The 20,356-nt window shown below is 37.0% G+C and overlaps 5 protein-coding genes across 6 annotated transcripts; 3 read left to right on the top strand and 2 right to left on the bottom strand.

The window, feature by feature from the left end:
• The first annotated feature begins 4,258 nt into the window (after nucleotides 1–4,258).
• Nucleotides 4,259–5,761, top strand: LOC149405308 (uncharacterized). The gene is made up of 2 exons (XM_089606865.1): nucleotides 4,259–4,573; nucleotides 4,648–5,761. The coding sequence occupies exons 1-2, from the start codon at nucleotides 4,509–4,511 to the stop codon at nucleotides 5,312–5,314; spliced, it is 732 nt and encodes a 243-aa protein (XP_089462991.1). The 5' UTR covers nucleotides 4,259–4,508; the 3' UTR covers nucleotides 5,315–5,761.
• A 413-nt stretch (nucleotides 5,762–6,174) lies between these two features.
• Nucleotides 6,175–7,309, bottom strand: LOC149405307 (uncharacterized). Its single transcript, XM_089606985.1, has 2 exons — nucleotides 6,567–7,309; nucleotides 6,175–6,497 (listed from the first exon to the last, which is right to left on the bottom strand). The coding sequence occupies exons 1-2, from the start codon at nucleotides 7,233–7,235 to the stop codon at nucleotides 6,426–6,428; spliced, it is 741 nt and encodes a 246-aa protein (XP_089463111.1). The 5' UTR covers nucleotides 7,236–7,309; the 3' UTR covers nucleotides 6,175–6,425.
• Nucleotides 7,310–7,815: 506 nt separating this feature from the next.
• Nucleotides 7,816–9,710, bottom strand: LOC149405306 (uncharacterized). The gene is made up of 4 exons (XM_089607807.1): nucleotides 9,633–9,710; nucleotides 8,130–8,795; nucleotides 7,872–8,048; nucleotides 7,816–7,824 (listed from the first exon to the last, which is right to left on the bottom strand). The coding sequence occupies exons 1-4, from the start codon at nucleotides 9,708–9,710 to the stop codon at nucleotides 7,816–7,818; spliced, it is 930 nt and encodes a 309-aa protein (XP_089463933.1).
• Nucleotides 9,711–11,436: 1,726 nt separating this feature from the next.
• On the top strand, nucleotides 11,437–13,714 carry LOC149405305 (small ribosomal subunit protein uS19x-like). Its single transcript, XM_089607052.1, has 4 exons — nucleotides 11,437–11,533; nucleotides 11,613–11,761; nucleotides 11,859–11,916; nucleotides 13,174–13,714. The coding sequence occupies exons 1-4, from the start codon at nucleotides 11,531–11,533 to the stop codon at nucleotides 13,420–13,422; spliced, it is 459 nt and encodes a 152-aa protein (XP_089463178.1). The 5' UTR covers nucleotides 11,437–11,530; the 3' UTR covers nucleotides 13,423–13,714.
• Nucleotides 13,715–14,521: 807 nt separating this feature from the next.
• LOC149405304 (glycerophosphocholine acyltransferase 1-like) lies at nucleotides 14,522–17,030 on the top strand. Of its 2 annotated transcripts, none has more exons than XM_089606490.1 (8): nucleotides 14,522–14,776; nucleotides 14,948–15,034; nucleotides 15,112–15,169; nucleotides 15,265–15,365; nucleotides 15,483–15,578; nucleotides 15,839–15,932; nucleotides 16,204–16,414; nucleotides 16,536–17,030. In XM_089606490.1, exons 1-8 carry the CDS (start codon nucleotides 14,570–14,572, stop codon nucleotides 16,870–16,872), a joined length of 1,191 nt encoding a protein of 396 aa, XP_089462616.1. In that variant the 5' UTR covers nucleotides 14,522–14,569; the 3' UTR covers nucleotides 16,873–17,030. The 2 variants fall into 2 exon arrangements, with proteins under 2 accessions (XP_089462616.1, XP_089462617.1); XM_089606491.1 differs by having other exon boundaries at nucleotides 14,524–14,805.
• The last annotated feature ends 3,326 nt before the right edge of the window (nucleotides 17,031–20,356 follow it).

Genomic DNA, 20,356 nt, shown 5'->3' with positions numbered 1-20,356 from the left:
AGGTGGCCGCGCTGGTCGGAGAGATAGAGTGAGATTTAGAGATAGGGTGAGAGAGAGAGAGAGAGAGAGAGAGAGAGAGAGAGAGAGATAGAGAGATGGTTCATGGCTTACCAGAATTGGTCGAGGAGGGCTCGCCGGAGGAAGACGCCGGTGTGGCTCACGGCGGAGGGCTGGGCAGAGGCCTGGAGCTCGCTTAAGAGGGTTTTCCGGAGGAGGATGGCGTGGTTCACGGCGTCGGGCGGCTGCGAGCGAGGCTGGGTCGAGGTCGAGCTTGCCGGAGAAGATGTTACAGACAGAGAGACGGAGTTGGGGAGAGAGAGAGAGAGAGAGAGATAGAGAGAGAGAGAGAGAGAGAGAGAAAGAGAGAGAGTTACAGAGCTTAGATGGAGAAATCGGGCGAGGAAGAAGAGGGCTCGGGCATTTATAATACCCTAAGATTATTCGGTGCGACGCCGTCGCACAAGACGTCGCACCGAGAATGAAATTGCATAGCGAATAAATTTTGGGGAGATTACTTTGACCGTTTTAAATTTTGAATCATTTAGATGCGACAGTTGTCGCACCTAAAGGTATTAGGTGCGACGAAATCATGTCCGGTGCGGCAGTGTCACACCGAATACCACTTAACTTCAGCGAAATATTTAGTTATCTGGATGGGTATCCGATGAGACATGTCGCACCTAATATGTGCTTAGGTGCGACAATTAAGTGCGACATGTCGCACTTAATACCCTTCCGGATCGGAAAATTAAATTTGTAGTAGTGTCTAGTCCCTACTCTTTTTCTCCACGCTTTGGAAGCTCTTGAGCGGGAGTAAGAATCGTTAAGTGCTATGTCTCATCTAAGGTTCATTTATCTCATAAGGACATCATTTTTCGAAGAATCCTTAAGGAAAACGTTTTGAATTAAAATAGCTCATTTTGGGCTTCTAAATTCTCTCGACAAGTTTGCTTTCTTGGCTCTTTATGAATTTTTGTTGTTGCTAGAAAAAAAATGAATATTTGTTGTTGTTCCGTTTTGGTTAAGGAAAATCTATAGAGGATTAACATAGTGTGGTAACTCCAGATGCATCTTGTATAACAATTTGATGATCAATAAATAATCATATTTCATGTTATTTACTTATTTTTTTCTTATAAATTTCTGGACTGCTGTTTGCTTTATAGATTGATGAGTTTATTTTATCAACGTTGATCCTGTGATTTGTTAACATAGAAGTCAACAAATGACACGATTTGTCTTAGCATCACATGTCAATGAATCGTATAATTTGTTGACGTTTATGTCAACAAATCATGTCATTTGTTAAAGTCTATGTCAACAAATCATGTCATTTGTTGAAATTTATGTCAACAAATCTACAAACTTTTTAATGTTTCATTTGTTGACATATATATGTCAACAAATCGTCAAACAAACCTAGATTTTTTTTTACATATACGAGACTCTGGATTTTTTTTTTTAAAAGTAAAGAATAAAAAGAAGAAGGTAAAAATGAACACAAAATATTATCTCCTCTTTTTACTCATAGAAATATTTAAATTAGTGTTTTGGTTGAGAATGAGAACTGAGTTATCAAATACTGTGTCAATTTCTCAACTCATTTGGGCCAAAGTCATGCCTCCATGACTCACTTTCATTGTTTTACTTATGTCATGGAGGACCAGTACTACTTAATTGGGGGTAGAGGACACCAAATTTAAAGATCTTATTATTTATTATTATTATTATTATTTGTGGTATTTTGGGTTTGTCTTTTCATGTGCTCTTAAGTTTGCTAAAAAAAAAAAACAGAATTAACAATAATTGCGTAAACAAAATATCAATTGCACATAACACTGACAAGTTGTGGAAATTTCTAGGGAAGATTTCACAGATACTGGTTTTTAAAGAGAAATTTCATTAATTGGGCTTAATAACCCATTAAATATCAAGATTAGACCCTAATGTTTAAAAATATCTAAATATGGACTTTTGTACCGAAAATGGACAAAAATGCCCCTGAGACTATATCAGCTCAGCCTCACTCTCACTCTCACACTCGCTCAAACTCTTTCAAATCCACTCAAATCCTCTCTACTTAAGCGGGTTTCAAAAGAATCATGGGTAAGATTACTAACTTAATCATTTTTACAAAGTTTATGAATGTATATGATAGAATGTAGCATAAAAAATCGATCAGATCTGAAAACAAAGTCCAAAATCTGGGTTTAACTTGTTTGTACGATGGTATACGATGAAATTTAAATTTGTGTACGATGAAATTTAGAAAAAAAATTGGATTCTGTACGATGCTGTACGATGGTGTACGATGGTATACGATGTTGTACGATGCCGTACGATGCCTCTTTTACAATGTACGATTCTGTACGATGGTATACGATGCTGTACGATGCAGTACGATGTCTATCAGTAAGATGATGTACGATGATGTACGATAGTGTACAATGGTATACGATGTTGTACGATGCAGTACGATGGTGTGCGATATAGAAGCTTATTTTGCATAGTTTGACTGTTTTTTTGCAGTTTTTGTCATGATTAACGGCACTTGGGAGAAGGAAGGACACCAATGGGTTTTCACCAATGCAGAATTTCGTGCATTCGTAATTCCGAAAGAGGTAACGTACACGGAGTTAGTAGATTTCTTATACGAGAAGTTCGAGTTAGACAGATTCGCGTTCGACTTAAAACTCGAAGTCCCATACGAAGTCGGTACAATTCCAGTAGGTCCTGCCGTATTGAAGGACAATGGTGATGTTTCGCATTTTATGAAGCACAAATATCGTAATAGATTTCCACTCTGTGTAAGTTTGGTACCGAAACAGATCGAGGTCATTGCACCTATTGCGTATCGAGGACTATGTAAAGGGAAAGATGTGGAAGTTGGAATGGTGTCTCGCAATGAACCGAAGAAGAAACGGAATACTCTTGTTATCGAGGATCGACAAAAAGATCCTATAATTGAAAACAAAGACGGTGGCTGTGACGATGACTTGTTTAACGAGTACAAGGGTGCCGGAAACGGTGACGAAGTATACAGACGTGATAGAGATTGTAATCACAACAGTGACGAATATGATGGACACAATGGTGATGAATACGAAGATGGCGAAGGTGATGAAAACGAAGGTGGCGAAGGTGATGAAAACGAAGGTTGCGATGGTGATGAAGAGAATAGTGATGGATATGACGGAGATAACAATGGTAGAGGTGAAGAATTTGAAGAATTTGCCAATCCCGAAGAATATGAAGAATTTGTGGAAACGTTTACGGTACCAACGGGTCATTGTGAACCATCGGGTCAATGTCAGCGTGAGCCTCCGATGATCGGATCACCTATCGTTCCTTATTCATGGAAAGCACCCGAGTTCAGCGCCGATGATGTTGTGAAGGAAAACCCGAGTCATTATCCAAGTCATTCTTCTACAGGTAATTTAAGTGGATTAAAATGAGATTCAAGTATAATATGAAACTACATATTGTTTAACTAACCTTTGAAAGTAACAGGTAGCTCAGAAGAAATATATATTGGGCAGCAATTTGAAAACAAGCATGAACTGAAGAAACATATCCACTTGTACGCGTTGAAACATAATTTCGAATTTAGAGTGAAATCTTCTTCGAAAAAGAGATGGTATGTTCTATGCAAAAACGAGAGATGCACATGGAGGTTGAGGGGTGTCGTGCAGTGGTCTGAGATGTGGGAGATTACGTCGTACGAGGGTAAACACTCATGTGGGCGTGTTGTTCGAACAGAGGGCCATCGAGGAGCGACACCATGGGTCATCGGTCACGTATTTAAAGACAAGTACTCAATTAACTCTATGGCGGAGTATTCGGCGCATAACGTCAGGGAAGAAGTGAAGACAAGATGGGGTGTGAACGTATCGTATTTGAAAGCTTGGAGATCCAGGGAGAAAGCTATTGGGTACGTTCGGGGTACGCCGGAACAATCGTACCAGAAGTTACTGTCTTGGCTGTACATGTTGAAGCAAAAGAATCCTGGGACGTTAACAGACTTTGTGCGAGATGGTGATAAATTCAAGTATGCTTTCTTTTCCATTGGGGCGTGTCGTAGAGGCTTCAAAGCATGTCGGCCGGTCATAGCATTGGACGGTGCATTTCTGAAGACAAAATACGGGGGACAGTTGCTTTGCGCAATTGCAATGGATGCGAATTCACAATTATATCCACTTGCATTCGGAGTTGTAGATAGCGAGTGTCGTGCTTCTTGGATTTGGTTTTTGAGAAGATTGCGAGAAGCTATCGGTGAAGACGTACCTAATTTGGCGTTCATATCCGATCGCCACGTTAGCATCATACATGGTGTCGAGGTTGTGTTTCCTGGTATCCCTCACGGAGCATGTTACCATCATTTACAACTGAATGTCCAACACAAGTTCAAGACAGACCATTGTCGCTTTGAACTTTACGATGCGGCTTACGCCTTCAGTAAAACAGCATTCGAAGCTAATTTTAGACAGTTGAGACGTAAGGATGTCGAGATGGCAAAGTATCTTGAAGAAGTTGGTGTCGATCGGTGGGCCAGAGCTTTCTTTCCTGGAAAACGGTAAGAGTCTAGAACTTCTTTTATACTGAATTTTTTATGTCGTTGATTATATAAATCAAGTATGTTTTATATAGGTACGACCTAATGACGAGCAACAACGCAGAAAGCTTCAACAACAAAACAAGGAATGCGAGGACGTTTCCCATTACGACGTTGCTCGAGTTTATTCGATTCACACTCCAAACTTGGTTTTTTGAACGAGAAGAGATAGCGAACAAGTTGAACACAAAATTGACACCAACGTGGCAAAATGATCTCGCACAGCTAAATAATAAGGCACAGTTCGTCAATGCGTACGGACTTGGTCTATATGAATGTCATGTCAAAGACGTAAGAGGTGATTTCGATGTAGACCTTATGGCGAAGACGTGCACTTGCGGACTACCACAACAATTGAATATCCCGTGCGAGCATTCTATCGCAGCAGCCCAACATCGAAGCGTGGACGTGTACTCGTTATGCAGTGACTTTTATTTGAAGGAGACGTGGATTGAGATGTACAAGGAAGCCATATATCCGGTTGGCAATGAAGATCAATGGGATGTCCCGGATGAGATAAAAAACATGAAAGTTTCGGAACCCGTTGAAAAGAAGCAAGCCGGTCGACCGAAGAAAAGTAAACAAGGAAGAAGAAGAATTAATCGATACCCATCTCAAGGCGAAAAGATTGTCGTGCAGCGAAAATGCGGGAAATGTGGTGGTAGGGGACATAACAGAAAAACATGCACTTGGAGGGATTAAAACTTTAGACTTTGTGTGTTATTTTTATTTTTAAGTTTAAAACTTTAACGTTTATTTGAGTCACCTTTTTATCTTGTTTAATGGCGTCAAGATGCAACTTTAGTTGTTTATAAATGTCTCGAGTTCTAAACCCTTTGTGAATGTGTGAATTTTTGATGTTTTTTTTTTGTGAATCTCTTTAATTGAATTACATGTTTATAAGGTACAATAAAAAACACAATAGTCAACAAACCATCTCGATAATATGTTTATAAGGTACTATTACATAGAAAACCAAAAAGATAAAAAATAAACATCCGAAAATACAAAATCACGGGATAAGGTGGTTGTAGAATAAGTCCACGCACCATTTCTTCCTGAACATTCTCATATTCTCACTTTGAAGAGTGTCAAATGATTCGTTCAGTACTACGTGCTCGACATACTTCAATGCGAACATCCCGCAATCACCGCTACAACACAAGAATAAGTTGTCACAAATAGTTGAAACATAACTTGAAAAAACATGATTGTTTAGAGAAAGTTGTCAAAAAAAAGTTCAAATAACTAGTAAAATAACTTGTCAATTAAAACTTGTAAAAAAAAAAAAAACTTCTAAAATAACTTGTCAATAAAAACATGATTGTTTAGAGAAAGTTGTCAAAAAAAAGTTCAAATAACTAGTAAAATAACTTGTCAATTAAAACTTGTAAAAAAAAAAAAAAAAACTTCTAAAATAACTTGTCAATAAAAACATGATTGTTTAGAGAAAGTTGTCAAAAAAAAGTTCAAATAACTAGTAAAATAACTTGTCAATTAAAACTTGTAAAAAAAAAAAAAAACTTCTAAAATAACTTGTCAATAACTCGAAGACGGTAATGGTCCAGGCCTCGATGTCGATCCGAAATGTGAACCAATGAAGGTTCTGGAAGTTCACGACGAACAGGATCTCTCGAGCACCATCCCAAGGCAAAATATCGGCGTCCCTATACCCAGTCATCGGGCTAATAGTTGCCCTCATGTCCCAGTCCACGGGTTCGGGCTCTGCTCCCAGTTCGATGGCCTTGTTGATGTTCGCTTCTTCCGTTCTGAATCGGCCGTACACGTGCTGGACCCACCGACAATCCATGATTCAGACGTCTTGCCGATAACCGTCGAGACCTCGTTGGCGAGCCCGAACCATGTGAATCATAGCATCAATATGCTGAGACATTACAAACATATAGCGTTATTTTAAATTGATTGGAAAAAGTGAAATTATATAATAACGTACCGAATCATGTAGCCATTTGGTTTCTGTCAATATCGTGTCGAAGAAAATCGTGTCTGCGTCGCACGTCTTCAGTCGAACAGACTCCATGAATTTGCCGTCCCACTTTTTTATCCGCAACCACTTAACGAAATTATCAAACTCTTTTTGCTTCGCGTCCTTCAACGGCTTGAACTTGGGGATCGGCTTTTCCAAATACTTGGGCCTCGTCGGATCAGTGAATTCGGACCAACGCGACGTCTTCTGTCGCACTTGCCGATGTGGACGTGCCGGAGTAAGCTGTGCCTTCTGTCTTTTCCTTAGAGGAGTTGTGAGCGGGCGTAGCTTATCCGAAATGTCTTCTCTACGAGGACTCGACGAAGACGTCGACAACCTGGGAGAAGTCACCGGCCTGATCTCCGATCGCTTCGACGACTCGCGATGCGTTGAAGATGGCTTCTTCGACTTCTTCGATGACTCGCGATGCGTAGAAGACGGCTCTGACTTCTTCGATGACTCGCGATGCGTAGAAGACGGCTCTGCCTCATGCGATGGAGACGCCGGCTTTTGACTAGCCGCCGGAGGAGGAGGAGGAGGGGTCCGACGTTTACGACCATCATCTTGGGTCGTGGGAATTTCACCCCCAGGCAAGCCCGTTGCGTCCTCGAACAAAATGTTCAGCCTCCTCCACATAGAAAGCTGAAAGTCAAAGTAATAAAATATGTCACAAAATTTAAACTTGTCAAAAAAATTTAAACTCAACTCTAAAATTTAAACTCAACTCTAAAATTTAAACTCAACTCTAAATTTTAAACTTAACTCTAAAACGTTAAATTATATTTAAACTTAACTCTAAAACGTTAAATTATATTTAAACGTAACTCTAAAACGTTAAATTAAATTTAAACTCAACTTTAAAACGTTAAATTAAATTTAAACTCTACTTTAAAACGTTAAATTATATTTAAACTTAACTCTAAAACGTTAAATTAAATTTAAACTCAAATTTAAAACGTTAAATTAAATTTGAACTCTAACCTGTCTAACACTCATGCGCTCAACTCTACGGCCGGTCGTGGCAAGAGAACGTAAGACTATCCCCTGTGACTGAATCATTCGTTTTTGGGATGCTAGCAGTTGTTCTTGAGATGCTCGCAGTTGTTCTTGGGAAGCTCGCATTTCTCCCCACATTTCCCGTGTTATGACAAAGGCCTCGGGAATGTCGGCGCGAGAGGTCGCTGTAGGCCTCGATCCCATTGCGGGAGTGGTCGGACTAGCAAGACTAACACGTGGAGTGTCTGACACGTGTTCGTCGTCGGAGTCTCCGACGATGGCATCTTCTGCAACAGTCGCGACTCGATCTATTTCTTCTTCGATGTCTCGCGGCTCTGTCGCATCTTCGCCCTCGACGTCTATGGGATACAGACATTTGCTCGTCTGTGTCTCGAGGAGAGTGAACATTTCTTTCTCTGGTGCCCTTGGTCTCAGCATTTGAAGAACACCCACCTACAATACATTAATAAACGTTACCAATATTCCAAAATAATGTAAAATACATTAATAAACGATAAATAATAAAAAAGTTACCGTTTTTTTATTCAAGACCGCCTCGATGTCTTTGCCCATTATGAGCACATTACTAGACCACGAGTGCATCCGGGGCACACGAATCCCCTGGTTCGACCCGAACCTCATCCCGATCTCTGGGATAGCCTCGTACGCCCAGTAATGAAGGGTATGGAGATTACCCGTCAATGTGTACTTGGCCTCTTTCTGTGCCACATCCGGCTTGTCCTTCAACTTCTTTTGCAGCGTTTCGTGATAACGCCGTAGGTTCACCGACAAGCTGGAATACGTCTCTGCCCAACTCAAATTTCCCCAAGGCATCTTGAAGAAGAAGGGGAGGTCTTGAACGATGTATAGAAATTTCTGCCACCTTTCTTCGATGGCTTTGTTGGCCGGCTGCCCCAGAAGATACCCGTAGACGAATACGAGCAGCCCGAGCTTGAACGCAGCGTCAGGGCTTCGACATATGGTGAACGCGTTGATCAACGCGCTCAACTTGCTTCCGGCAACGCCGTTCAAGTGATCCGTGATCAATCCATCGTTCTTTCGCTCGTCTTGTTCGGCTTTGGTCGGACCGTCTTCATAAGTCATCCCCGAGACGAGTGCGTACTCGAGGCGTCCAAATCGTACCCGTTTGCCTCCGATACCAAAATGTATCTCGCCGCGTACTGTCGCCTCGATCTTCTTCTGAAGGAGAGTATGTACGAGCACCGGTGAGAAACCAAACTCGCTCTCCGTAAAAAATTGCTCGAACGGAGTCCCGAGGATTCGTTCTTTTATCCCGAGCTCATCGAATCTACTCCGTACAAGCTTCAAGATCCCCGTCCCACCGTACGTGATACGCCCCGGGAATGAGACGTTGTATATGTAGTTTAAATTGTCCTAAAAAAAACAACAAAATTAAATCAGAATCACAAAACAAGAAATTAAATTTTAAAAAAAAAATCATCGTATAGCATCGTACAGCATCGTATATCATCGTAAAACAAGAAATTAAATTTTTTAAAAACATCATCGTATAGCATCGTACCGAATCGTATATCATCGTAAAACACGAAATTAAATTTTTTAAAAAAATCATCGTATAGCATCGTACAATATCGTATATCATCGTAAAACAAGAAATTAAATTTTTTAAAAAAATCATCGTATAGCATCGTACAGCATCGTATATCATCGTAAAACAAGAAATTAAAGTTTTTTAAAAATCATCGTATAGCATCGTACCGCATCGTACGACATCGTACAAAGTCGTACGACAATTTTTGAGAAAACATAAACCCATCGTACACCATCGTATCGCATCGTAGAGCTCTATGAATTTCATCGTACGACATCGTACAGCATCGTACGACATCGTACGATGCATCAATCTCATCGTACACTGGCCCTAATTTCAAACCCTAACATTCTAAATCCGACCCAAATCAACTCAAATCAACTCAAATAAGATTAATACTAACTCATAAACCCTATTCTAACTATTTCCAAAGACATTTAACAACAAATTAGTTGAAAACTTACCTTTTTAGATGACTTTTGAGGTCGGGATTTCTGTGTTTCACCGCCGCCGAAGATTGAAGCGTTTCCATCGTACGCCATCGTCCTCTATCGTATTATATCGTACTGGCTCGTACAAGATCGTATGCCGTCGTACAATATCGTAGGAGTTCTCAGTTTTTTCTTTGTTTTGAACGAGTGAAATGGAGGAGAGAGGGAGAGAGGCGCGAATGAGTTCAAATAGAGGAGAGGGGTATATTTGTCCGTTTTGGGTCCAAAAGTCCATTTTTAGATATTTTAAAAAGTTAGGGTCTAATCTTGATATTTAATCAATTTTTAAGCCCACTTAATGAAATTTCTCTTTTTAAATACTCATTTCAAGAATACGGACATCAAGATTTCACAAACTGTAGTGTATAAAACTAACATTATATATGACGATTTTTCTAAATAAAATTATAATTAATAAAATAAATGAAACTGTAAACATTAGAGAAAATAATTATATACAATTTATAAATGGAAAAACTATACAAAATAGCTATTTGAAACATATTGATTAGCAAAATAACCAAATTTTCAACTTTTCAGAAAAGTAGTCAAATTTACGTTTTCCAATTTTTTTTTACAACTAAGATTAAATTTTTTGACGATTATCATAAGAAATTTATCACTTTTGAAAAAACTAATATTGAGGCAAAAAAATATATTGACACCAGATTATTGCACATTTTGACTATTTCAATAAATTCAGACAAACTTTGGTTATTTTGTAAATTCACAATTTTAAATTGACTATTTAGCTACATCATCTGTTACGAGATTTTATTATTTGTAAAATAAATTTTGAAATACTGGCATGCTCAGAGATTCCACAAATTTATATGGAAAAATTAAAGAAATAGTGCATTTAAATTGTAATATTAATAATTAGTGGTTGTTTTAAACTCTTCAAAAATATTAAGTTTTTTTTTAAATTTTTTTTAAATTTTTTTATAGATGAAATAAAAAAACAATAAACAAAGTTTTTAAAAAAAAAAATCTGTAAACATAAAAAAATGATTTTTTTTTACACATTGAAGAATATTATTTTTGAAATAAAAACTTTAGAAACAGTATTCTTATGACTAATATAAAAATATATTATCACATATAAAAATAAAAGGAACCTAATTAAAAACGAGAATTTGACAAGAATGGTGTTTTTGAAGTTCATTTTTTTTATTTTTTATTTTTTACAATAGTAGATGTTTTTAAATCCCTTTTAAAATAACGTGTTTTGAACATATATATAAATTTTTATTGGGGTTATCTTTAAAAAAAAGTAAAAAAAAAATTTAAGTAGAGTAAATCTTTTGTAAAGATTCTCTTACAAATTTGAAAGACAATATTTTCGTGATAAAATTTTAAGAAATTGTCTCAACTATTATCATTTGATAAGTTTTTTATTTTTTTATTTTAGTTTCCTACAAAAAAAACTTAATTTGACCAAAAATACTAGTAAATCACTTGTACAAATACAACTTTACCCTCAACATGATGTCAACAATTGACATCTATTGTTGACATCTATGAGAACAAGTGACATAAATTGTTGAGAGTAAAATTGTATTTGTATAAGTGATTTAATAGTATTTTTGGTCCAATTAATTTTTTGGTGGAAAATCGGAAAAAATTTATCACTGTCGTTGAGACAATTTCTCTAAAATTTTAGAAATTCTATTCCTGGGATAAGTTGACAAAAAGCACTGCCTATGCGAACAATTGGGCCAGAAAATTGGGCTTACTGATATCACAAAGTTTGGCCCAACGGAAACTAGGCCATCCCACTCAATATATTTTGCTTTTAGGGTTTCGTTTCACGTCTAAACGATCGATCGCTTCGCTCGGGGAAATAGGTTAACAGAGCTCAACAACCAATCATGGTGAGACCGGCGATGATTTCCGACTCTTCTTCTTCCGATTCACTCTTTCTCTCTCTATATTTACGGTGTTATCTCGCAGGCGGATGTTGAACCCGAAGTGGCTGTGGCCGGAGTCCCGAAGAAGAGGACGTTCAAGAAGTTCAGTTTCAGAGGAGTCGATTTGGACTCTCTTCTGGACATGTCCACCGACGAGCTCGTCAAGCTCTTCACTGCCCGTGCTCGCAGAAGGTATTTCCTAAGCTTTGTCACGTTATTGAGAATTGTCTTGTTTTCTAGAATGAAAATGTATATTTTTTGGTGATTTTTTTTTTTTTTTTTTTTTTAGGTTTCAGAGGGGTTTGAAGCGCAAGCCCATGGCTTTGATCAAAAAGCTCCGCAAGGCGGTAAGCTTTCCTTCAATAACTTGTCTGTAAATGAGTTTAATGTAATGTTTGTTTTGCGAAATAGTGTTTCATTGAGACTGATTTTCACGAGCCCACAGTGTTTGAGTGGTAGTTGGATAACTGAAATGATGCTCTTGTTTTCTCTGGCGAGATAGGTCTTTCGTAAAATATGCATTTTACCACGAGTGTCTTGTTGCTGTGTTTTTAAAATGAGACTTGCTTCTGCTATTACTTTGTTTTTACTGAGTTTAGGATTTTACTATAGGGTAGTTTTCTCATATTTAAATTAGGTAGGTAGTTTTTGAATCCTATAACAAAATTTCTGTCCACAACTAAGTGGATACTTTGCTAAGTCCACGAGGCTCTGAATTATTGAACCGGCGACCCTTAAGGTCTCAAGAATCACCCTGGTAATCTTTGGATTGCTCATTTATTAGTGAAATGTAAACAATGGAAATCCCTGTTTTAGATTAACTCTGTATTTGAAAGCAATTGAGTTGTGCGGATATACTTTTATTGTTTCGTTTAAATTGGAAGATGTTATTGTTATTGCTTCAAAAGCGGTAGTATCTTAATATTGCTAGAAATTCATTACATTGCAATAAAAAGTCAAGCCATTTTTTTTTATTTCGTGTGGTATAAATGTCCCTGCCCTGTGATGAGGCGAAGCAGAAAAGGTCTCAAGAATCATCCTGGTAATCTTTGGATTGCTGATTTATTAGAGAAACGTAAACGATGAAAATCCCTGTTTGTAGATTAACTCTTTATTTGAAAGCAATTGAGTTGTGGGGATATGCTTTTATTATAATGGGAAGATGTTACAAGTATTGCTTCAAAAGGGGTAGTATCTTAATATTAGGGATTTCCATTTTCTTTCCCTTGTATTTTCCACCATTTTCAAACATAACAAATAATTTTTGATTTTCCCATATATTTTCTTTACTATATTAATTTCCCTTCAAATTTTCACTCTCTCATTTTCCGGTTTCCAAACAAACCCTTAAGGTCTCAAAAATCACCCTTACCACTATACCAATCCCTTGGAGTTTGTGTTCTAGGTAAACAATGAAAATCCCAGTTTGTAGATCAACTCTGAATTTGAAAGCAATTGAGTTGTGCGGACATGCTTTAATTATAATGGGAAGATGTTATTGGTATTGCTTCAAAAGGGGTAGTATCTTAATATTGCAATAAAAAGTCGAGCCCTTTTTATTTCGTATGATATGAATATTCCTGCCCTATGATGATGTGAAACAGAAAAGGGAAGCCCCGCCGGGCGAGAAGCCGGAGCCGGTGCGAACCCACCTCCGCAACATGATCATCGTTCCAGAGATGATCGGAAGCGTGATCGGAGTCTACAATGGAAAGACCTTCAACCAAGTTGAGATCAAGCCCGAGATGATCGGACACTACCTCGCCGAGTTCTCGATCTCGTACAAGCCTGTCAAGCACGGTAGGCCCGGTATCGGAGCCACCCATTCCTCTAGGTTCATTCCTCTCAAGTGAAGACCCTCTCTGCAACCTAGTTGTCTCCGAGGACTTGAAATGGCAATCCAGTTTTTGTTTCCTTTTATTTTAAAAATCTGTTGAGGTTCTACAGACTGCTCCAATACAATTGATTAGCTCGAGATTTTTTTTGTTTGTGTTGAATGTTGATTGTTTTTTTGCTATGGGGATATACTAAGTTATGATCATAAACTAGATTACTTTAAACTGACTTGTGCCTGTAGTTACAATGTTGTTTTATGTGTGATATAAGCTTCCTAGTATATTTCTACGACAGAGTTATTTTAAATTATGACAGTGGATATTATTTGACATAAAATGATTGTGGCTACTCCTCTGCTTTGCCAACAATTACACTAGTGTTAGCAACGGAGCGCATATTTTGGGAAATCCCAAGATTTTTTTTTAGGTGAAGGATAATGGAAATCAAATTCCTACGAGGAAAAGAAGACAAGTTCAAAGACTCCACTGTTTGACTCACGTGCGATTATACGGTCCGGGGTTAGCTGGTACCAAGCATGTTTCAACTACTGATCTGGAAACGACCCTTGGAAGATCAAATAAACTTGTAAATTTAATTACAACTTTATTTAAATTAATATTTTGTGTTTAGGAATTTTAATTAATGTACAGTTATTTATTTTCTGAAGGATTCATTTCATCTCTTATAGCCACCGACGAAGCGAAGGTCATAAAATTAAAAGCTATGAAATGGGCGAGTTTTGGTGATTGAGACTTGAGAGGCACACGAATTTGATTTGCATAGAAAATAGTTTGATTGAGAATCATATTTATGTCGTCATGAGAGATCACATCGTTTATCGTTCCTCTGATGCTAGGCACTTAAATTGCAGGTCTAGGGATGATCAACATTGAAGAATGCCAAATAAGCATTAAGACATGATCAGAAAGACAGGTGATCATGTCTTTTCTTTGTCTCTCTATAAATATAGGAAATTGATTTTCGGCCCGATTCACGAGCCCCGAACGATCCACTCACGTGATGACACGTGGTAACAAACTGCCACGTGTCATCACGTGAGTGGATCGTTCGGGCTCGTGAATCGGGCCGAATAGCATTACTCATAAATATAATAACAGCTTATAACTCGCTCTTTTCTTTGTCTCTCTATAAATATTATTCTATATGCCAAAACTCACCACTTCTCTCTCTCCCTCTCTTTCTCTCTCTCTCAAACACACACACACAATGTCCAAGAGCGAAGATAACCCAAAAGAGTCGAACGGTGATTCGTTTCAGCAAGTAAAACAGCGAATCAAGGACCAGTCCAAGGCAAATAGCGGATTCTCTCTCTGTAGCTGTCATTTGATCAAAAGTCTTGATGTAGATTCGGTATCTAAGTAACATGCTCATAATATATGGTAGACTCACACTTCTAAGATTATATCAGAGTCAGACTAGATTTTGATGTTGTTCAATCCTACAGACTTCACTTGTGCAATTCTAAGCATTGTGTGTGTGACAATTTTCCACTCTTGAGTTAGTTTCTGTTGGATTGAACAGAGAGTTGCTCAGACGAAGGAAATCATCTCCAAACAAGCCATCAACATTGCTAAACAAGCCGAAGAACACGAAAGTTTCATCACCAAGGTATCTCCTTTTCTTTTTCCTCAGTAATCAATTTATTGTCAGAATGCGAGTCGAAACATAACTGTTCAATGTCTTAGGTGACTCATCTTCTCGGAGTCCTCTCGTTTGGAGGGTTTTGCTTTCTTCTGGGAGCGAGTGAGTTATTAATGAAAGTTGTGAATTATAGTATTAAATTGGCCTCTAATAATTTTTTTTTTCTCTTTTATTTTAATTTTTTTTTTTTTTGCTAGGACCACAAGATATACGCTACGTATATTGTCTAGTTTATGTCATCTTCATCCCTATGAGGTGGATATATTACCGTTTCAAGAAATGCCATTATTATCTCTTGGTAAGCCTTTGTCAAATCTCTTATGTTTCTTTAACCTACGTAATGATATTTGGTTAGTTATATAGTCTCTCGTATGGCATACTCTCAAAATCAAGCATATTTTCCCTTCTTGCTTAGGACTTTTGTTACTACGCAAACCTAATTTTTTTGGCGCACCTCGTGCTGTATCCGAGGAACGAAAAGCTTTTCATGATCTGCTTCTCATTCGCCGAGGTACCCTCGTTGCACCCATATATATGGTTTTCTTTGCAAATCATAAAACTTTAATTTTTAACTTTTATCTACCTAAGAATCGTTGGTCTAGTGGTGAGGCCTTTGGTTTATTTCTAAAAGCTTTGTAGTTCTAGCCCTAGAAGAGAAATATTCATCTAGTGTTGTCATTGTTTCAAGCTCCATAAATGTTGGTGGGGTCAGTTGAGGGAATTGTAATGCTTATCATCTAGAAAAGAAATCGTAATCGATGAGATTTGTAGGGACCATTGGCGTGGGCATTGATCGTCTGGCGTTGTAGCCTCGTGTTTAGCTCGCTCGACAAACTTGTCAGTGTTCTAATCCATCTTTTACCCGGTAAGTTTTTCCTCAGTATCATTTGCACTAGGGACGGAGCCAGTTAAGGCCCAGCAGAGATAAACCCCTCCTCAAATTTTTATAATTTTTTACATTTTTTTACAAAAATCTATTTCTTCCTCTTATTTTTATCCTCAAAATTTACAAATTAGCATTCCTAAAAATAACTTTCTCTTTAGCCCCATAAGTTTAGAGTCTAGCATTGCGCACTTTGTTCTCTCCAATTTTTTTTAATTTACTATACATTTATATATTTTGAGCTCTTATATAGGAATAGTATTCTTTACAATTCGATGGTGGGACCCGGCTGCATTTGATGCGATGCACTCGGAAGCGAGTTCTCGCAAGGCATACCTTTGGACGTGGCTCTTCGCCGTTCCCTTGTGCGTCTACTCTCTCTGGCAGCTTCTCTACTTCCTCATCGTCAACGTTCTTCGCCGCCAGAGACTCTTGAGAGACCCCGAAGTCATGACTTCTTACAGGTCCCTCTCCTCTCTCTCTCTCTCTCTCTCTCTCTCTCTCTCTCTCTCTCTCTCTCTTCATCCAATGTTTGGAATATATATGTTATTGATGACAAGTGGAGAGAAAACTACTATTTGTCAGAGAGCTTTCGAATAAAGCCCAGAGAGCGAACAACGTGTGGTGGCGATTGAGCGGATTGCTTGGGGACCATAACCGAATGCTTATGTACATTTTGCTCCAAGGGCTGTTCACGGTGGCGACCATGGCGCTCGGCGTCCCCATTTTCTTGTCGTACAAGTTACACGTCGTGTTCCAAATACTCAAAGTCTCCGCCGCCGCTTGGAACGGAGGGAGCTTCTTGGTTGACGTGTTGCCGAGGCAGGTCATCCTCAAGGAGAAGAAGAAGCAGCTCCGTCGACAATTACAGGAAGAACCGTCGCGGAATGTTGCTACTACGCAAAACTTGAGTTGCTTCTAACTTTACAAAAAAAAAAAGCTAGCTCATAATTTTTTTTATTTTTTTTGGTTAAATCATCTTCTCGAATAAAAGCACATCCAATAAGCTGAAGATGAAAGGCACATTCATATTGCTATGACACAATCGGACATCAAGAGTACTGTTTGAATATCCAATAACTCATTTCAAAGCAGCCCAACATTCAAAATTAGATATAAATCTGCTCAACAGAGATAATGGCATAAAATAAATCAGGTCTACTACTAATCATCACATATATGATATAGTACTCTATAAAATTAAGAGTCCAGGTCTACTACTAATCATCACATATATGATATAGTACTCTATAAAATTAAGAGTCCATATTTAAAGTTTTACATTGCTATATATAGCAACGTTTCGTAAATATTAGGTAAATAACCACGTCCATATATTTATATGTGTAAATTGACATAAATACCCTATAATTTTATTTCAATGAAAAAAACAAATAAAAAATGTCAAATCATTTTTATGGCTAATTATTTAAGATTTACGAAACATTGGCTATATAGCGCGCAATCTCAAACGTTTTAGTTGACTAATTACTTAATTTTTTTTTGTAAAATTAAAGATATATCAGGTCTACTACTAATCATCACATACATGTTATAGTACTCTATACATTTAAGGATTTTTTTTATAGTACTTATTTTACGTAAAACAAACTGATATAACATTTGATCAAACTTACAATTTACATTTCCAACTTAGAAACAAGTTTTTTACATATAGTTTTCTATGTATATTTTACTTTACTATTTTCTCTCTCTTCATATAATCATCAGTACTGAAATTTTTTTGGTACATTAAATTCTTGATCTTAAACTCATAACTCAGGTATGATCTCAGTTTATTGATTTTGTTTACTGAGCTACTAACTAACATCTAATTCACATCAAAATAAAATATTCAAAACAAATGAATCAATTTTTTCGTACCATAATTACCTAGGAGACTTTTTAAACCATATAAAATTATTCAAGTAAAGCATTATCAGAATATCTATCCACAAATCCCCCATATTTTCTTATAATAATCCGCTCTTCTAATTCACCCGTTTAAGCACTTTTAGCATCTTATTGGTTTTAGTTCTAAATCAAAACAAGCATGACAACATAATGGTGTGTACCCTTTAGTAACCAGTCTAACTTTGTACGTAGGTTTTACATTCATTTAAATTTTGACACTTATTTTAATAAAAAAAATATTAGGTAATTAACTAACTAAAACGTTTGAAATTGTTATACAAGTCAATATTTCGTAAATTTGTCAAAATAATGATGTGACATTCTTGGTTTTTTCATGAAACGAAAGTCATAACATCGAAATCCGTGAAATGGACAAGCTTTGGTTTTTTCATGGCACACATTTCCAAGACCCCCTCTTTGTAATGCTGGATTGGAACAAAGAAAATTTATTGTACGTGACAATGTTTTTAACATTTTCATTATTAGGGTAGTTTGTTTAGGAATATGTGATTGGCATAATTTATGGAATCCTCATATGTTAAACACTAGCGCTTGGCTAAATATTTATAAGAATAAAAGACTATTTACCCCCTAAATTATGACGGTGATGAAAATATATCTTTTATACTATTAAATCGATCAATTTATCTCTTAGTATAAGCGTTTATAACATTTTTTTGTTCTTCTATCTATTTTAAACTTAAACTATCAGTTAAATATTCACACTTATGTGACGTGATGGGTAAAGTAAGACAATTTTCGTTAATGCCCTTTTATTTCCTTGGAAAAACAATAAAAATATAAAATAAAAGAATCAAAATAATCTCCACCACCCCCTTCTTCCTCTCTCTCCTACAACATCTTCAACGCACATGGTTGAGTTCTCATGTCTCTCCCCTACAATTTTATAAAACTGGAGCCATTGATGATCAATTTAAATATAATTAAAATATGAATAAAATAACCAAACTAAGCCATGGATGTATATTTTTTTTTTTCATTCTTTCTTTATTCCCTTCACCGGAGACCGGAGATTTGGAGACGACTCGGATCTATCTGAAGAGCAGCGATTTGGGGCTTCGATTGACTACGATGAGTCAGTGTCAATGATAGAAGATGCCCACCAGATATTCGACGAATTATGTGAACTAAACATGATGTCATCTGATCCTCGGTCAAAGAGCGAGGTTGGGCCGACGATGAGCTTCTGCAGGAGGTCTTAGACGAAGTCGTTCTCCTGTTATTGCAAAGTGAAGATGGCAAGGAGCATAATGATGGCGATGACGACGAAATCGAAGGCGTGTTGCTCGTTGACATTGGGCCTACCGTTGGCGTCAAACAAGGGATTGATTTTAAATTGAGAAAACCACAGATTAGAGAAGGTTTTCATGGGATTGATTTTTCTGTTGCTTTTTCAAAAAACTTATGTTCATATTTTCGCTGGAGAGGTTTGGCTTCGTCGGAGCAAAGGGTAAAAAACTCCGTTGGAGAGGTTGGCTTCGCCGGAGCAAAGGGTTTGGTGGCGAAGAGGTTGGCTTGGCTGGAGAGGAGGATATGCCCGGAGATGGGTTTGGTGTCTCAGACCAGTGCCAATTGTGGAGGTTGGACTTATCGAAAATGCCCTTATTTTGAGTATAACGTGAGACCCACGTGGTTACTTTAACTGAGGTAAGCCAAAAAAATAGACAGAAGGATCACACTGAAACAATGCCATAGATTATGGAGAATAGATCGAGATTTTAAAGTTCTAGGGATGTATTTTCGTCACCGCCATAATTCAGGGGACAAATATGTCTTTTATTCTATTTATAAAATATTCTTTCCAAAGACTGATCTAATACTTGCTTGAAAAATTAAGAGATGATTCACTTTAAATAATGATATGTTTTTATGGGATATATACGTCCGGGTTTGATCACCCAAGACCTCATTATATACACTCATATAAATAAAAAAATATTAGAACAATGTGTTATAATTAGCCAGTCTTTTAGCAAAAGTTTCATTTTATTAAAAAATAATTTATTAGGCCGAAATAAATTAAATTAATTAAAACAGTTAATTTAATTTACTTCAGCTTGTTGGACTATTTTCTTAATAAAACATAAATAGGCTATTGGGCTACTGACCTAATTGTCTCTAAATATAAAAGTAGTATATTATAATATGATTAAATATATAGAAACAATTTCTTGAGATTTAACATTTCTAATGTATATAATTTTCTCATCTAGTTACGGTGTAATCATAACAATAAAAAATAATAATTATTCGTAATCAAGGATTCAAAATGCCGGTTGCCGATTTTCGGTAAAAAAATTTCATTCAAATTTAAAATTTTGATTTCTTTTATCGTCAACATTTTCGTAAAATTTTGCCATTTTGAATGTCAAATAAAATTCGTTGTTGGAATTTTAAATTTCAAATTTTATTAAGAAATTTCGTCTAAATTACACTTTCCTTAAAAAGGCATAAAGAATCTTCAATGAATT

The sequence above is a fragment of the Urtica dioica genome, chromosome 2 (genome assembly GCF_054948205.1).
Source record: "Urtica dioica subsp. dioica isolate 48M chromosome 2, U.dioica_male_clone48M_v1_H2, whole genome shotgun sequence".
NCBI classification, from domain to species: domain Eukaryota; kingdom Viridiplantae; phylum Streptophyta; class Magnoliopsida; order Rosales; family Urticaceae; genus Urtica; species Urtica dioica.
The sequence above is the reverse complement of the archived record's forward strand: the minus strand, read 5'-3'. Positions and strand labels throughout refer to the sequence as shown.

What these genes read in the sequence shown, in the direction of transcription:
- LOC149405308 (XM_089606865.1), top strand. Translation starts at nt 4,509, where the DNA reads ATGGCAAAGTATCTTGAAGAAGTTGGTGTCGATCGGTGGGCCAGAGCT. An exon ending in GCTTTCTTTCCTGGAAAACG is followed by an intron (nt 4,574 to 4,647) that starts GTAAGAGTCTAG and finishes TGTTTTATATAG; the next exon opens with GTACGACCTAATGACGAGCA.
- LOC149405307 (XM_089606985.1), bottom strand. Translation starts at nt 7,235, where the DNA reads ATGTGGAGGAGGCTGAACATTTTGTTCGAGGACGCAACGGGCTTGCCT. An exon ending in CCAAATGGCTACATGATTCG is followed by an intron (nt 6,498 to 6,566) that starts GTACGTTATTAT and finishes GTAATGTCTCAG; the next exon opens with CATATTGATGCTATGATTCA.
- LOC149405306 (XM_089607807.1), bottom strand. Translation starts at nt 9,710, where the DNA reads ATGGCGTACGATGGAAACGCTTCAATCTTCGGCGGCGGTGAAACACAG. An exon ending in CTCAAAAGTCATCTAAAAAG is followed by an intron (nt 8,796 to 9,632) that starts GTAAGTTTTCAA and finishes ACTCTCCTTCAG; the next exon opens with AAGAAGATCGAGGCGACAGT. An exon ending in CGGTCTTGAATAAAAAAACG is followed by an intron (nt 8,049 to 8,129) that starts GTAACTTTTTTA and finishes AATGTATTGTAG; the next exon opens with GTGGGTGTTCTTCAAATGCT.
- LOC149405305 (XM_089607052.1), top strand. An exon ending in ACTGCCCGTGCTCGCAGAAG is followed by an intron (nt 11,762 to 11,858) that starts GTATTTCCTAAG and finishes TTTTTTTTTTAG; the next exon opens with GTTTCAGAGGGGTTTGAAGC. An exon ending in TCAAAAAGCTCCGCAAGGCG is followed by an intron (nt 11,917 to 13,173) that starts GTAAGCTTTCCT and finishes GATGTGAAACAG; the next exon opens with AAAAGGGAAGCCCCGCCGGG.
- LOC149405304 (XM_089606490.1), top strand. Translation starts at nt 14,570, where the DNA reads ATGCCAAAACTCACCACTTCTCTCTCTCCCTCTCTTTCTCTCTCTCTC. An exon ending in AAAGTCTTGATGTAGATTCG is followed by an intron (nt 14,777 to 14,947) that starts GTATCTAAGTAA and finishes TGGATTGAACAG; the next exon opens with AGAGTTGCTCAGACGAAGGA. An exon ending in GAAGTCATGACTTCTTACAG is followed by an intron (nt 16,415 to 16,535) that starts GTCCCTCTCCTC and finishes ACTATTTGTCAG; the next exon opens with AGAGCTTTCGAATAAAGCCC.